At 47.2% G+C, this 15,550-nt stretch overlaps 1 protein-coding gene across 1 annotated transcript in view; it reads right to left on the bottom strand.

Moving 5' to 3' along the window:
* NVL (nuclear VCP like) overlaps positions 1-15,550 on the bottom strand; it is a 118,558-nt gene that overhangs the window by 46,801 nt on the left and 56,207 nt on the right. Inside the window, exons 13-16 of the mRNA XM_082249272.1 lie at positions 9,062-9,308; positions 6,661-6,879; positions 1,590-1,694; positions 1,169-1,231 (exon numbers count right to left, since the gene is read on the bottom strand). Of these exons, the coding sequence (XP_082105398.1) occupies positions 1,169-1,231; positions 1,590-1,694; positions 6,661-6,879; positions 9,062-9,308 (634 nt within the window). The remainder of the gene's footprint in view (positions 1-1,168; positions 1,232-1,589; positions 1,695-6,660; positions 6,880-9,061; positions 9,309-15,550) is intronic.

Here is a 15,550-nt window from a genome sequence, read left to right as displayed (position 1 = left end):
TAGGTTTCTAAAGAAGCAACGAGCATAAAATTTGTAGATAACAAATCACTAAATATATAAACACAATGCTGAGCTGAAACAACGATAAAAAAAGTATCAAAGCGACAAAGGAAAGATCCCAACACCACCTCCAGTGCCTGGAAAGGTTCACACTGTGGTGATACAAATCTGCTTACCAGACTGCCATGAACCTCAATAAAGAGCGGTCAGAAAGCGCCTTTTGGTTACCACACTTCACCCCTCTGGCCTCAGGCTCTAAGGAGATTTTCCTGAGATAGATAGAGATGATTGCACCTCTAGCTATCTCGAGAAAAGTCTGCTTTAGAGCCTGAGGCAAGAGGGATGACCTGAAGTGTGGCAATCAAAAGGCGCTTTCTGACTGCTTTTTATTGAGGGTCATGGCAGTCTGGTAAGCAGATTGGTAATATCACAGTACTGTGAATTATTTCAGTTTATTTGCCTAATTTAATGATGAAGCAGATGTTTTGGGATAGTGCTAATGTAATATAAATTTCAAGTACTTTAGCTTTTCTGTGTTTTTAAAGTGTGTCAAAAGCCAAACCCCCCCCCCCTTTTTTTTTTAGTTTTGATAGATTGGTCAGGAGTTAGAATCTCGGTCAGGTTTGTTAGAAGGTTTGATATATCATGTACTACACTTAAGTCATGAAGTGTCCTGGATTAAAAAGACACCGTCACCTTACCCATGTAGGGCAAAGTAATAGTGTCTCTGCAAAGGACATCCCTGACCGCCTTACACATCCCTTACCTGTGCTCCCTTTTTCTTGCTCTTACACAGTGGACACTAAGAAATTGTCTGTGTCAGCAACTCAGGGAAGCAATGACTAGACAGTGCAGCAATTGGTTTCTAAGCCTAGGCAACCATCAACAGGCTAGTAGACCGCATACTTCCCTTATACCCGCTAGTGCCAGGTATTCCGGCTGGCTACAGAGGAGCAAGGGGCTGTAGGTAAAGTGAGTACAGGGGGAAGGGTAGTGCTCTTCAAAGAGACACTGTCACCTTACCAATGCAGAGTAAGAGGACAGTGTTTCTGTGTGAATGTGCCTTCAAATTTACCTGTAGTTAGGGTTTAGGTTGTTTCAGTTTTAGCATCAATAGTCTATATAGGATGTGGTAGACAAATATTAAACTTCCTTTTAAAAAACTCACCATATTCAGCAGCTCGGGGCCCTTCACCGAGATAAAATTAAGTCCAGATTCATTGGCAACTGCCTAAGATAATTAAAAAATAGTTTGTAAGGAAACTGAATTTTTAATAACACCTTTACATATATGTACACTCATCATCAGTAAACTAACTATAAGATTATAGCAGGGCAAAATACAGATAGACATATGCAGCTTAATCCTGAGAGCCCTACAATTCTTTGGGGAAAATTGCTGTATGTCAATAAATGTATGCAGGAACCTCTATTGCAATAACAAGGCTTTTGTATATATTTTTCCACCAGGTCAAATCTTTTTTAAACAGTACCAACCTAGACACCGTTACATCACAAACAGATTCCTGGGGAAATTGCAGGATTTGATTATGCTTAAAAAAAACACAAAGAAACAAAGATTATCTTACTTTTGCAAGTAAGGTTTTCCCACACCCGGGGGGGCCTGCAAGCAAAACACCAGCTGGAGCCATAAGGCCAAGAGCCTTGAATTGTTCTGGATTCCTTACAGGAGCCTGGAGGGGGAAAAAAAAATAATTACTTTAAAAGTAAAAATGCGACTTTTGACTCACAGTAAAATCCATTTCTCTGATGTTCATTGACGGACACAGATCCCGATATTCATAACCACTGGGTTATACTGCCCCCTACAGGAGTATGACACTAGGCAGAAAATAATTCTGGTTACACCCAAGGGCAGTCCCAGGGGGTATACTGCACTATATAGCCACTCCGTTTCAGGAGAATTATAACTCTACAGATGGGGTGGGTGCTGTGTCTATCAATGATCATCAGAGAAATGTATTTTACGGTAATTCAAAAATCCCATTTTCTTTTTCCTTCATTGACGGACACAGCTGCTGATCTTCATAACCATCGGGACGTTCCAAAGCAGTCTAAAACATGAGGGGTGGGAACAACAAAAAAAATTCCCAAGGCTAAACATTAGCCAAGCAGGCAACAGGCACTCAACCAAACAACTGGAGCCCATCTAAAAAAAACACACCCTCAAAGAGGATCAAGTCCTCTAAACAGCAGCCTACAAAATCTTGCGGCCAAAAGAAGCATCCGCAGATGCCAACACATCCACTTTATAAAACTTTGTAAAAGTGTGCACTGACTACCAGGTGGCCGCATTGCAAACCTGCCTCACTGACACCTGATGACAGAAAGCCCAGGAGGCACTAAGCGCCCTAGTAGAGTGCGCCTTAACAGGGAAAGGAGGAACCTGACCCCTGATGGAATAGGCCTGAATAACCGTCTGTCTGATCCATCTGGAAAAATAGTCACAAAGGAAGCAGACAACGCTTTTCGACGTCCATCTGTGAGCACAAAGAGTCTGGACTACCTAAAAGACTCCGTAGCTGCCAGGTACACTCTAAATGCCCGGACCACATCCAAGGCATGCAAGGCATTTTCCTTCAGGTGTTTAGGCCTGGGACACAGGGAAGGCAACACAATGACTTCATTCAAATAAAAACCAGAGACAACCTTTGGGAGGAACGATGTACAGGGGCGAAGAACCACCTTATCTTTGTGAATCACCAGGTAAGGTGAATGATAGAATAATGCCGCCAGTTCCGACACCCTGCACGCAGAGGTGACAGCCACTAAAAAAGCCACCTTCTGGGACAGCGTAAGCAGGGGAATCTCCCAAATATTTTTAAAGGGAGGCTTTGGTAGAGCTGAAAGCACCAAATTAAGATCCCAAGGCAGCAACGGAGCCCGCACTGGAGCAACCAAATGTCGGACACCCTGAAGAAAGGTATGCAACAGGGAGTGTGTGGCCAAAGGCCGTTGGAAGAAGACCGCTAAAGCCGACACCTGGCCCTTGATGGTACGCCAGGCCAATTTCTGTTTAACCCCCTGTTGAAGGAAGGTCAAGATCTGAGCCGAGAAGGAGCGAGAAAGAACCCCAAGAGACTCACACCACACAATGTACATCTTCCATGTACGATGGTAGATCTTAAAGGAAATGTCCTAGCTTTAAACAGTGTAGGAATCAATGCCTCAGATAAACCCCTATCCTTCACCATCTAGCGTTCAACAGCCAAGCCGTCAAAACCAGTGACTGTAAAGCAATATGGAAAATCGGTCCTTGGGAAAGCAGATCCTCCCTGAGAGGAAGCTGCCAAGGAACTTCGGCGACCAGCCACACCAGATCGGTGTACCACGCCTGGCAAGGCCAGCCCGGATCCACTAAGATGACCGGAATCCCTTCTGCCTTGATCCTGCGTAGAAGTCTTGACAGAAGCGTGAGAGGAGGGAAGGCGCAAATCAAACAATACTGACCCCAAGGGACCACCAGCCCGTCTGTGGCATCTGCCAGAGGATCCCTTGACTGAGCCGAGACACCAACAGATCTACCTCAGGGGTACCCCACCAGAGACACAGCTGATGAAACACCTCCGGATGAAGGGACCACTCCCCTTTGTCCAATGCCTGCCGACTGAGGTAATCTGCCTGCCAATTTTCCACCTTGTGAATGTGCATGGCGGAGAGGGCTGGAACAAACCGTTCTGCCACCTTAGAATGCCGGCTACCTCCAGAGCCGCCAGGACACTTCTTGTGCCCCCTTTGGTGATTGACATAAGCCACGGCCATGGCATTGTCCGATTGAATGCTCACTGGACAACCCTGAAGATGATCCGTCCAATGATCCAGACACAGTCTGATCGCTCAGAGTTAAAAGATATTGATCGGGAGTCTGGACTCTTCCAGCGTCCAGATCCCCTGAGCAGAATGCTTGCTGAGGACGCCTCCCCTGCCAGACAGGCTGGCATCTGTGGTGACCACTGTCCAATACAAAAGGAGGAAGGATTTTCCCAGCCGAAGCGCCAGAGAACGAAGCCACCATATCAGGGACTCCTTCGTGCCCCAACTCAGCTGGATCTGATTGTCCAGAGACTGGAGAGTCTTGTCCAATTTGGTCAGAATTTCCCTTTGCAGGGACCTCATATGGAACTGTGCAATCAGGACCACCTCGAAGGTAGACACCATCAGGCCCAGAAACGGTATGCAAGTCTGGAGGGATGACCATTTTTTTGGACAGCAGGAGGCGAATTGCAGCCTGCAATTTCTGGAGTTTGTCCAGAGGAAGGAGCACTCTGGGAAGGACTTTATGGACCTACTTGTCTTGCACCCGGGAAGTCCACGGGTCCGGAAACCAGCGAAGACGTCCCCCCACCCCCGACACGGGTTAGGGTGCAACTTCATGCAGAAGTTCATCCACGGGTCTGGAGAACCCCGATCTTGGCATGCCAGACCAGGTTTGTGTGAATCCTCATCCACATCTTATGAGCTGAGAAAGAAGGCCCCATGTCTTCGACGAGGTTCCTTGCCCTTAGCAGCCTGCGGAAAAAAAGTACTCCCCCCCCCCCCCCCCCCCCAATGAGACCATTAATGAGGTCACCCAGGGTAGCTCCAAACAGGCAATCTCCTTGAAAAGGAAGATCAGTCAATGCCTTTTTTGAAGTCTGATCCGCAGACCAGCACTTGAGCCATAAAGACATGCCAAAGGACCACTGCCAAAAACAGAGAGCCCCTGAACCAGCTGGTCCACCAGCTCAGCAAAGGCAGGGGGGAGTTTTTCCACCTCCAGGTCACGGTGTAGGAGCTTAACTCACTCGGTCAGAGTTTGCGACACTAGGGTCCACCACCGGTGGCTCAGTCCTCTTCTTAAAGCGGTAGTATCCCGCTTTTTGACACTTTTACCTACAGGTAAGCCTATAATAAGGCTTACCTGTAGGTACAAATAATATCTCCTAAACCAGCATGGTATTTACAGTGCATGCAGCTGCTCTCGCGAGCGGCGCATGCGCTCTGAAGGTCCGGGGGGACCTTCAATTAATTTGCCGGGAGCTTGCCGGAAAATCACTCCCGCGCGCATGCGCGGGAGTGACGTCATCGCGGCTCCGGCCAATCATCGCGCCAGAGCCGTCTCTTCCGGCCAATCATCGTGCCGGAGCCGCCGAACCCGGAAGAGACGGCGAGGGATCATGGCAGCGCCCGCAGCGATGTCCGGGGGTCCGTGTCGGGGCTTCGTTCTAAGGTAAGTTACACATAATGGGCTAGTATGCGATGCATACTAGCCCATTATGCCTTTGTCTTGCAGGTTTTTTTTTCTAGGGTTTATAACCGCTTTAAGAAGGGACTCCACATAGGGGTAATGCCTAGTAAAGCGCTTTGGGACTCCAAGGGGACGCTTTGGTCGTCACCACTCTTTAGTGACAATTCTGTCAAAATAGGCAGGGAAAGGAAACGTCTTTGCCGCTTTGGATGGCTTGTGAGTGCCAAAGGATACCTGCACCTCCGTCCCAGCTTCTGCTGCATCCTCCATCTTCAGGGTCTTAAGCACACATACAATCAGTGCACCCATCAGCACCTTTTCCAGTGCGGTCGTAGACGTGGAGGAATCATCCTCACTGTCAGGAGGATTCCAGGCGCGTGGTTGCAGACCCAGCAGGGTGATCCACGTCCCTGGCGGCCGATACAGATTCAGGATCTGATGAGACAGGGGGAAGGCGAGGGGCACTTTTTGCTAGCCCATTGCCTGCAAACCACCTCCACCTGGGACACAAGGGACTCCAGGTCTCAGTGCATGGATGGAAGGTCGAGACCTGGAGGGACCGCAGCCTCAGAGAGGGGATCAGGTGGGGAAATGTACTCCAAAGACTCCAGGAGTCACCAGGGGGACCCCATAAAAAGTGTAAAACACTGCTAAGGGACAACCCCCACCACGCTGGCAGCAGCACCCGGTCACCAGGCACAAAGCACCAAATGATCCTCAGCAGAGAGCGAGAGGACCCCACCAGACTCATCACCCACAGAAACAGGCACCTGAAGCCACCAGGAGAATCTGCACTACATGTGCAGTGATCAGGAAGTAAAATGATTCAGGAGTCAGCACCAGGGGAGGAGGAGGGGCTCCCACTGCTGAAATTGCTGCCTACAGGGCTCCACTGTCATGGCTGCCACTATTTCCAATGGTAAACCACAAGAAAATGGCTGCCGTGTAAAGAAACACAGACTACAACAAAATGGCGGCACCACAAGGCTTACAGGGACCCAGGAGGAAGACCAGGCCTCAAGGACAGATCCAGGCAGGAAGGGGGGCCCTGGCAGAAGCCCTTACCAGGTACAAACCCCCACCTGGGGGGGGGGGGGGGGGATGAGAATATAAGCAGCTGTGTCTGTCAATGAACAAAAGAGAAAAAGTATTTTGTTTTTTTGCACTGAGATTTTAATAATCAGAAAGGAAGCCTTTATTCTTTCCCTATAGTCTTTGCAGCTTAAGGGGAGCGGTGCAAACACAGCTCAACTGCATGGTTTTACCACCACCCCAACCACAAATATAAACAAGCCCTAAAAGTGGAACAAGTTCACCGCTTTGAGGAGACCTTATTCCCTTTGAGTCAGGATTTCATCACACATCATTAGTTGAAATTTGCTGCAAGCAATCACCAGCACATCAGGACTCACCAGTATAGCCATCGTCAGCTCCTCCCGGATCTCCTCCAGAGCTCCTATATCAGCCCATGTTACATCAGGCACTGTGGCAAAACCCTCTCTTTTGGCAGAGGGTTGTACGGCAGGTAGGGCATTCAGGAAGTCAGACATCTCGATACAAAGGCCCCGAAGATGCTCCTCAGGAAATGGGGTCTGATCCTGAAGAACCTCAAGTAGTCTCTGTAACTGATCCTGGAAAAAGAGACAGCTGTGTAATCATTAACTCCTTAATGACAAAATGTATTTGAACTAGAGGTGCACCGAATGGAAATTTGGTGCCGAAAACCAAAAATGACAGTTTTTTTTAAAAAATACATATTTTTATGTATAATTGTATTATAATATTTGACATTTTAATTAAAATCATGAATATAAGTGAATATGAATTTATTTTCAGCCATTATCGGCACCTTTAGCGCAAGAAAAGCTCAAGGAAAATGCATCTATGTAGGTCTTCACACTTGTCTGTTGTGCTTTCTGCATTTTTGGTCAGTTAAAAAACTGTACCAAATCCCACACCTCTGTTGAAAGTCATCAATAACGCACCTGTGTTACATTTTTTATGTGGTTTTTGAGACACATGATCTATGAAAAACCGTTAGCACAGTAAAACTGTGGTAAAATCGCAGCAAAATCGCATGCATTTTCGGCGTCATTATCGCCACGCTTTTCTTTATCTGAAAAATGTCGAAAACACCATTTTCAGTCGATATGTTTCGGCCGCTGAAATTTCGGTGCATCTCTAATTTGAACTTTTGTGACCACAGCAGTTTATATTCGGGATAGACTGGTATGGTTTTTTCAGGGGCGATACCGATATTTTGGTCACAACGCAACGGTATTGGCCGATATTTTGTACATTTAAAGTTTTGAAAAATAGACAATTTTTGACACAAATCTGGTACTGAACATGTTAATTTTTGTTTAATGCTTAATGGCTGGCTGTCTGGCACCCTGTGGTGGGTGTGGCTGACACATGGGCTGTGGGTGGCTGGTACAGGGCCTGTGGGTGGCTGGCTGGTATAGGGCCTGTGGGTGGCTGGCTGGTACAGGGCCTGTGGCTGGCTGGTACAGGGCCTGTGGGTGCCTGTCTGGCACCCTGTTTGTGGGTGGCTGGCTGTCTGGCACCCTGTTGTGGGTGGCTGGCAGGCACAGGGGCTGTGTGTGGCTGGCTGGTACAGTGCCTGTGGGTGGGTGGGTTGCTGGCTGGTACAGGGCCTATGGGTGGGTGGCTGGTACAGGGCCTGTGGCTGGCTGGCTCGCTGGTACAGGGCCTGTGGCTGGCTGGCTCGCTGGTACAGGGCCTGTGGCTGGCTGGCTCGCTGGTACAGGGCCTGTGGCTGGCTGGCTCGCTGGTACAGGGCCTGTGGCTGGCTGGCTCGCTGGTACAGGGCCTGTGGCTGGCTGGCTCGCTGGTACAGGGCCTGTGGCTGGCTGGCTCGCTGGTACAGGGCCTGTGGCTGGCTGGCTCGCTGGTACAGGGCCTGTGGCTGGCTGGCTCGCTGGTACAGGGCCTGTGGCTGGCTGGATCGCTGGTACAGGGCCTGTGGCTGGCTGGCTCGCTGGTACAGGGCCTGTGGCTGGCTGGCTCGCTGGTACAGGGCCTGTGGCTGGCTGGCTCGCTGGTACAGGGCCTGTGGCTGGCTGGCTCGCTGGTACAGGGCCTGTGGCTGGCTGGCTCGCTGGTACAGGGCCTGTGGCTGGCTGGCTCGCTGGTACAGGGCCTGTGGCTGGCTGGCTCGCTGGTACAGGGCCTGTGGCTGGCTGGCTCGCTGGTACAGGGCCTGTGGCTGGCTGGCTCGCTGGTACAGGGCCTGTGGCTGGCTGGCACCAGGCTGCTGTGGGTGGGTGTATGGCTGTGATACACTCCCGCGAGACTGGTCCCGACTCCAGACGAGGCTGTCCAAGGTGAGGGAGGTGGCCTAAGAAGGCAGAATGACATCAAAAAATATTGGCAATATCGGCCAGTTCCGGGGGCGATAACGATAGATTGGGGAAATTGCTTATCGGCCTTGCCGATAATCAGTCTATCCCTAGTTTATATAGTTATGCCACACAGCACAACCCTGTCAACCAGGGAAAGGGGTCTGATTTAGTCTACTTTCAATTTTACTTTAATATACAAACCTGCTCCCCATCATCACCCTGTGGCTAGATTATAAAGGAGAAGCAGCACACTGAAGCTCATCTCTCTGTCATTCTGCTCTGCTCTCCTCTCCTTCCATCATGCCCCTTGCACTTGTATATATACAAACGACACATGAAGGGCTCCTTGTGCTGCTTCAAATTCAAGCACTTACATTGACTGCAGTTAAAATAAATTTAATATATTTTTGAGAGCTGGATTAAAATGTGTGTCTCTTGTGAAGTGTACCTGATTGGGTTGTTCATTATGGGCTTTTAACTCTGATGCTTCTTCCACCAGAGAGCTTGGTTCTGTTGAAGCCTCCTTCCCTTTAAACTCCCGCAGCTGGATCAATGCTCTGTTCACAGCACCCATTGCAGCTTCCCGGCAAAGTGCCATCAGGTCTGCACCGACATACCCTGGCGTTAGGTGTGCCACATGCTGGTAGTCAAAAGATTCAGGGAGCCTCAACTTCCGGCACAAGGTCTGCAGAATCCTGCGCAGAATAAAAAGCAAGAGAAAATTATAAAATAAAAACAAAACACATTTCACATATAGTAATCACCTGTAACAAACTTACAAACTTTTTGATGAGGGTTTTAAAGTAACTTTCAACCTTCCACTTTTTTTTTAACAGTATTTGCTTTCACCAAGGATACTTACAGCAATAATTTGTTTTCGTAAAAAAATTAGTCTCCAACTTTTTGTTCTCTGTCCTAATGGACCAATGCTAATTTTTTGAACTTCCAGTTGGGGAGGACAGGGAGCACGCACTGCAGAGTTCATATGATCACTTATGTCAGGAGTACTCGGTTCACCTTTCCCACTTCTAGCATGTACCATGCAAGCCCCCATCCCAGATCTGCCCTCATTATGAGTAAAGAAGGTCCCTCAATCCCAGTGATAAAACAATGCATCTAGACCGCACATTATGGTCACGTGTCCCCCTGGCTGAAGCGTACACAGTAAAGCTGGCAATACAATTTTTTTTTTTCGTTCAACCAGCGAGATGAAGGAAAAAAAAAAAAAAAAAAGACCAGATTTCCCCATCCATATATTCGAGGTAGATGGGGAATTTCTTCCGTTGTGCTATTGTGTTGGGACAGTGGCAAGCCTTCCCCGCCATCAAGCACACTGATGAGTGTTGCCAGCTACAGCCATCTGCACTGATCGTTTAGAGAAAAATCCAACAGGCTGGTTGTACAGAAGTTGATCGATAGATCAACTTCTGTACAACCAGCCTGTCCATACGTGAATCAAAATTTGGCCAGTCCAGCAGGGAATTTCAATCCATGTATGGCCGGCTTAGGAGTGGTTACAGCAGGGCTCAATGGGATCCTGCAAAGCAGTGGAGACATCCTTTTGATGGAAACTGAGAAAAAGAGAAACTTCTAAGGCAGAATGCAAAAAAGTGACAGGCTGCAAACAGAAGGCAAAGACAAACATTGTAAGTACTGTAGTATGCTGCCATGTTTCATATTGAGGGTTTATTAACACTTTAAAGACCTTTCATTTCAATAATTTTTATTTGGCTTTGTAAGAAGATACAATAACCTATGAATGCAGGCGCAAATGCAGGTGTAATAAGGCATAAAATATAGTTTTGGTATAGTTTGGTACACAGTAGCTATACATGTTTAGTGAAGAATAAAGGAACAAAACATGTGACATTTATGAAAAACCATGTGTATAGATTTTAAGGAACCAAAACGAATACAAAAGAGGTGAATATTTGGTTATTTACGAGAAATTGCAATAGTGTGTGAGCTAGGTGCAATATACATGTCAATAGAATCAGATATCAACAGGGGTAAGAAACTTAAAAGCGGGTATATCGTGTAATGTGCATGTAGCTTTTACTTATTGAGACCATTGAACCTATTGTTTCTTTCCAGTTCTTTTCAAAGGAAGCATATGAGGTGGATCTAAGGGCTAGGATTTTTTCATACTTGAAATAGAGTTTTACTTGAATTAGTACCTCACGTGTAAGGTTTATGTGCACTTTACATTGGACTTGAAGAAAAAGTCTAGGCTTATGCACAGCCTAGGCCAGGAACACACAGGGACATAAAGATCAAGCTGAGAGTGGTGCCTGCACTTTAGCACCATTTTACACAAGGTACTTTTTACAGCCAAGCTGGGTTCATTTGAAGTGTCAAACATGGTGTAATTCTGGAAATTGCCCTTGTCAAAGTACATTTAAAATCTTTTCCTCATCTAATGTTATGTGCATGCAGATTTGCTATCAAGCTTACTGATTTCCTGCAGCAATGATAAAGCAAAGGTCAAAATTACAGCCAAAGTCGGACCGTGACGTGCTTACTCAGGAAAGTCACTTCTTTACGAGGCTCGTTGGTACAGGAAACTAAAGGAACGAAGCTGGACAAAGTCTGGAGTTTCTGCTACACATACAGGACAAGAGACACCTTTTATGCAAAATTTCTGAAGAAAGTTTGGAGTTTAAGTGATAGCCCTTTTTATGAATAACTTAAAGTGTTTGTAAAACCTTACAGCACATGTGTCACACACAAGGCTCGTGGGCCGAATCCGGCCCTCCAGGCCATTTCATGTGGCCCTTGCACCTCTCCTGCAGCTGCAGAAGAGCTCCAGCCTTCCTCTAGTTCTCCTCCAGACCCGGTACTTTTTGCTTTCCAGCAATTCCTATAGCTTCTTCCTAGCAGCAGCACAAGATAATGGGGGTGCACTGTAAAGGAGTGTGGGAGGCTCAATTTATGATGGTGGAGAGGCTCTTGACGTCTTATGTAAGGGTAGGGGATGCTCTGGACATCTAGTCTTACAGATACAACCGGCCCTTTTGAGGGCAATCATAATGCTGATGCGGCCCGCGATTAAATTGAGTTTGACACCCCTGCCTTACATGATCTCACAAAAGTGATTATACCCCTCACATTTTTGTAAATATTTTATTATATCTTTTCATGTGACAACACTGAAGAAATGACACTTTGTTACAATGTAAAGTAGTGAGTGTACAGCTTGTATAACAGTGTAAATTTGCTGTCCCCTCAAAATAACTCAACACAAAGCCATTAATGTCTAAACCGCTGGCAACAAAAGGAGTACACCCTAAGTGAAAATGTCCAAATTGGGCCAAATTAGCCATTTTTGGCGGTGTCGTGTGACTTATTAATGTTACATAGTCTCAGCTGTGAATGGGGAACAGGTGTTAAATTTGGTGTTCTCGCTCTTAAGCCCCGTACACACGTACCGAATGTCGGCCGAACGATCGGCCGTCTTTTGTCCGGTGCTGTCCTGTTGGCTGAAAACTGCAAAAGACTGCACATGAATTTTGTCGGCCAACAACAGCCGACTGCAGAAGTGATGTCATGTGATGGTTAACTTTCCATGTGTTTTTTCTTCTCTGAGCATGCCCAGTCTTGCTAATCGGCTGTTTGTCGGCCGAATTCTGTACTGACTGGCGAACAATCGGCCGTTCTGGTGCTGGCCAACAAAAATTTTAATGCCTGCACACCCGATTTTGTTCGGCCGAAAATGCGCTGTCGGCTGTCAGAAGCATCATACTAACAAGCCTACAATCGGCCGATCGGTCGTCGGCCGAATATTTACGGCCGACAATCGCTACGTGTGTACGGGGCTTTACTCTCTCATACTGGTCACTGGAAGTGCAACATGGCCCCTCATGGCAAAGAACTCTGAGGATCTGAAAAAAAGAATTTTTACTCTACATAAAGATGGCCTAGGCCAAGGGTCTTCAAACTTTCCAAACAAAGGGCCAGTTTATTGTCCTTCAAACTTTAGAAGGGCCAAACTGTAGCTAGTGCGAGTTAAAATTGTCCTGGCATCAGTGGAAGTAAATATCGCTACATTTGGTATTAATGGGAGGAATAGTGCCCCCATAGTTGGCATCGTAGAGGGGACTAGGGGCCCCATTATTGGTATCAGTAGAATAAATGGTGCCCCATTGTTGGTGTCAAATGGCAGAATAGTGTCTCGTATCAGTGGGAGGAATAGTGCCCCACGGGCCAGATAAAGGCAAGCAAAGGGCCTCATCCGGCCCCAGGGCTGCAGTTTGGAGACTGCTGGCTTAGGCTATAATAAGATTGCCAAGACCCTGAAACTGAGCTGCAACACGGTGGCAAATACCATACAGAGGTTTAACAGGACAGGTTCCACTCAGATCAGTCCTCGCCATGGTCAACCAAAGAAGTTGAGTGCACGTGCTTAAAGTCATATCCAGAGGTTGTCTTTGAGAAATAGACGTATGAGTGCTGCCAGCATTGCTCCAGAGGTTGAAGGGGTGGGGGAGTCAGCCTGTCAGTGCTCACACCATACGCCGCACACTGCCACAACTTGGTCTGCATGGCTTGTCCCAGAAGGATGCCTCTTCTAAAGAGGATGCACAAGAAAGTCCGCAGTTTGCTGATTACAAGCAGACTAAGGACATGGATTACTGGAACCATGCCATGTGGCCTGATGAGACCACGTGATGAGACACGTCAAACGTGTGTGGCGGCAACCAGGTGAGGAGTACAAAGACAAGTGTGTCTTGTCTACAGTCAAGCATGCTAGTGGGAGTGTCATGGTCTGGGGCTGCATGAGTGCTGCTGTCACTGGGGAGCTACATGTACTGTGACATACTGAAGCAGAGCATGACCATCTTCCTTCGGAGACTGGGCCGCAAGGCAGTATTCCAATGATAACGACCCCAAACACACCTCCAAGACGACCACTGCCTTGCTAAAGAAGCTGAGGGTAAAGGTGATGAGTGGCTAAGTATGTCTCCAGACCTAAACCCTATTGAGCATCTGTGGGGCATCCTCAAAATGGATGTGGTTTAAACTACACTGCTCAAAAAAATTAAAGGAACACTTTTTAATCAGAGTATAGCATCAAGTCAATTAAACTCCTGAGATATGGATCTGGTCAGTTAAGTAGCAGAGGGGGTTGTTAATCAGTTTCAGCTGCTTTGTTGTTAATGAAATTAACAGGTGCACTAGATGGGCAACAATGAGATTACTTCAAAAACAGAAATGGTTTTATAGGTGGCGGCCACTGATTTTTTATTTTTATTGCCTACTCCTCTTTTCTGACTGTTTTTCACTAGTTTTGCATTTAGCTAGGGTTATTGTTATTACTGGTAGCATGAGGCGATACTTGGACCCTATAGAGTTTGCACAGGCAGTCCAACTCCTCCAGGATGGCACATCAATACGTGCCATTGCCAGGTTTGCTGCGTCTCCCAGCACAGTCTCAAGAGCATTGAGGGGATTCCAGGACACAGGTAGTTATTCTAGGAGAGCTGGACAGGGCCTTAGATGGTCCTTAACTCATCAATAGGACTGGTATCTGCTCCTTTGTGCAAGGAGGAACAGGATGAGCACTGCCAGAGCCCTACAACGTTACCTCAAGCAGGCCACTGGTGTGAATGTCTCCGACCAAACAATCAGAAACAGACTTCATGAGGGTGGCCTGAGGGTCCGACATCTTCTAGTGGGACCTGTGCTCACTGCCTGGCACCCTGGAGCTTGACTGGCATTTGCCAATGAACACCAGAATTGGCAGGTCTGCCTCTAGCGCCCTGTGCTTTTCACAGATGAGATCAGGTTCACCCTGAGCACATGTGACAGACGTCAAAGGGTCTGGAGAAGCCGCAGAGAACCTTATAGCCTGTAACATTGTTCTGCTTGACCAGTTTGGTGGTGGGTCAGTGATAGTCTGGGAGGCATATCTATGGATGGACGCACAGACCTCTACAGGCTGAACAATGGCACCCTGACTGCCATTATATATCGGGATGAAATCCCTGAATCCATTATCAGACCCTACACTGGTGCAGTGGGTGCTGGGTTTCTCCTGGTGCACGACAATGCCCGGCCTCATCTGGCGAGAGTATGCAGCCAGTTCCTGGAGAATGAAGGAATGAATACTACTGCATAGCCCCCATGCTCGCCCGACCTAAATCCAATACAACGGCTCTGGGACATTATGTTTTGGTCCATCCAACACCGCCAGGTTGCACCTCAGTCTGTTCAGGAGCTCAGCGATGTCCTGGTCCAGATCAGGGAGAAAATACCCCAGGACACCATCCGTCATCTTATTAGGAGCATGCCCCAATGTTGTCAGGCATGCATAGAAGCATGTGGTGGCCATACAAACTACCGAGTACCATTTTGAGTTGCTGCAATGAAATTTCAGCAAAATGGACTAGCTTACTGCATCATTTTTTCCACTTTGATTTTTTCACGGTGTCTTTGAATTCAGCCCTCTGTAGGTTAAGAATTTTTATTTCCATCAAACAATGTGGCATCCTTTCGTTGCCAGCACATTACCCAATCCATATCAGCATAGATATCCAGCATGATATTTTTCCCGATTGAGATTTGATGTGTTTTCAAAGTGTTCCTTTCATTTTTTTGAGCAGTATAGATTTGAATACTGTCTGTCCTAAGAAAGGGTTAAAAATGTAGAAACCGCCCTCATGAAGGATAGCTCACTGAGTGGGAACAAGACACTGTAAACCCAGCCATACCAGGATCGAAATTCTTCTGGCTTAGCAGGGATTGGCTGAATTTTAATCCATGTATGGAGAGAGAGGTTGTACAGAAGTTGATCTACTGTATTGTTAGTGTAATCTGCATGCACCGGGGGTCTAAGATTAAAGTAATTTTGATTCTCTGTATGTATGTATTGTACATGTGGAAGAATTGACAATAAAGTAGCTTTGACTTTTGACTTGACTTTGAACTCTGTACAACC

This window comes from Pelophylax lessonae (assembly GCF_965119305.1).
Source record: "Pelophylax lessonae genome assembly, chromosome: 3".
NCBI lineage: Eukaryota > Metazoa > Chordata > Amphibia > Anura > Ranidae > Pelophylax > Pelophylax lessonae.
This window is presented reverse-complemented; position numbering and strand designations above follow the sequence as displayed.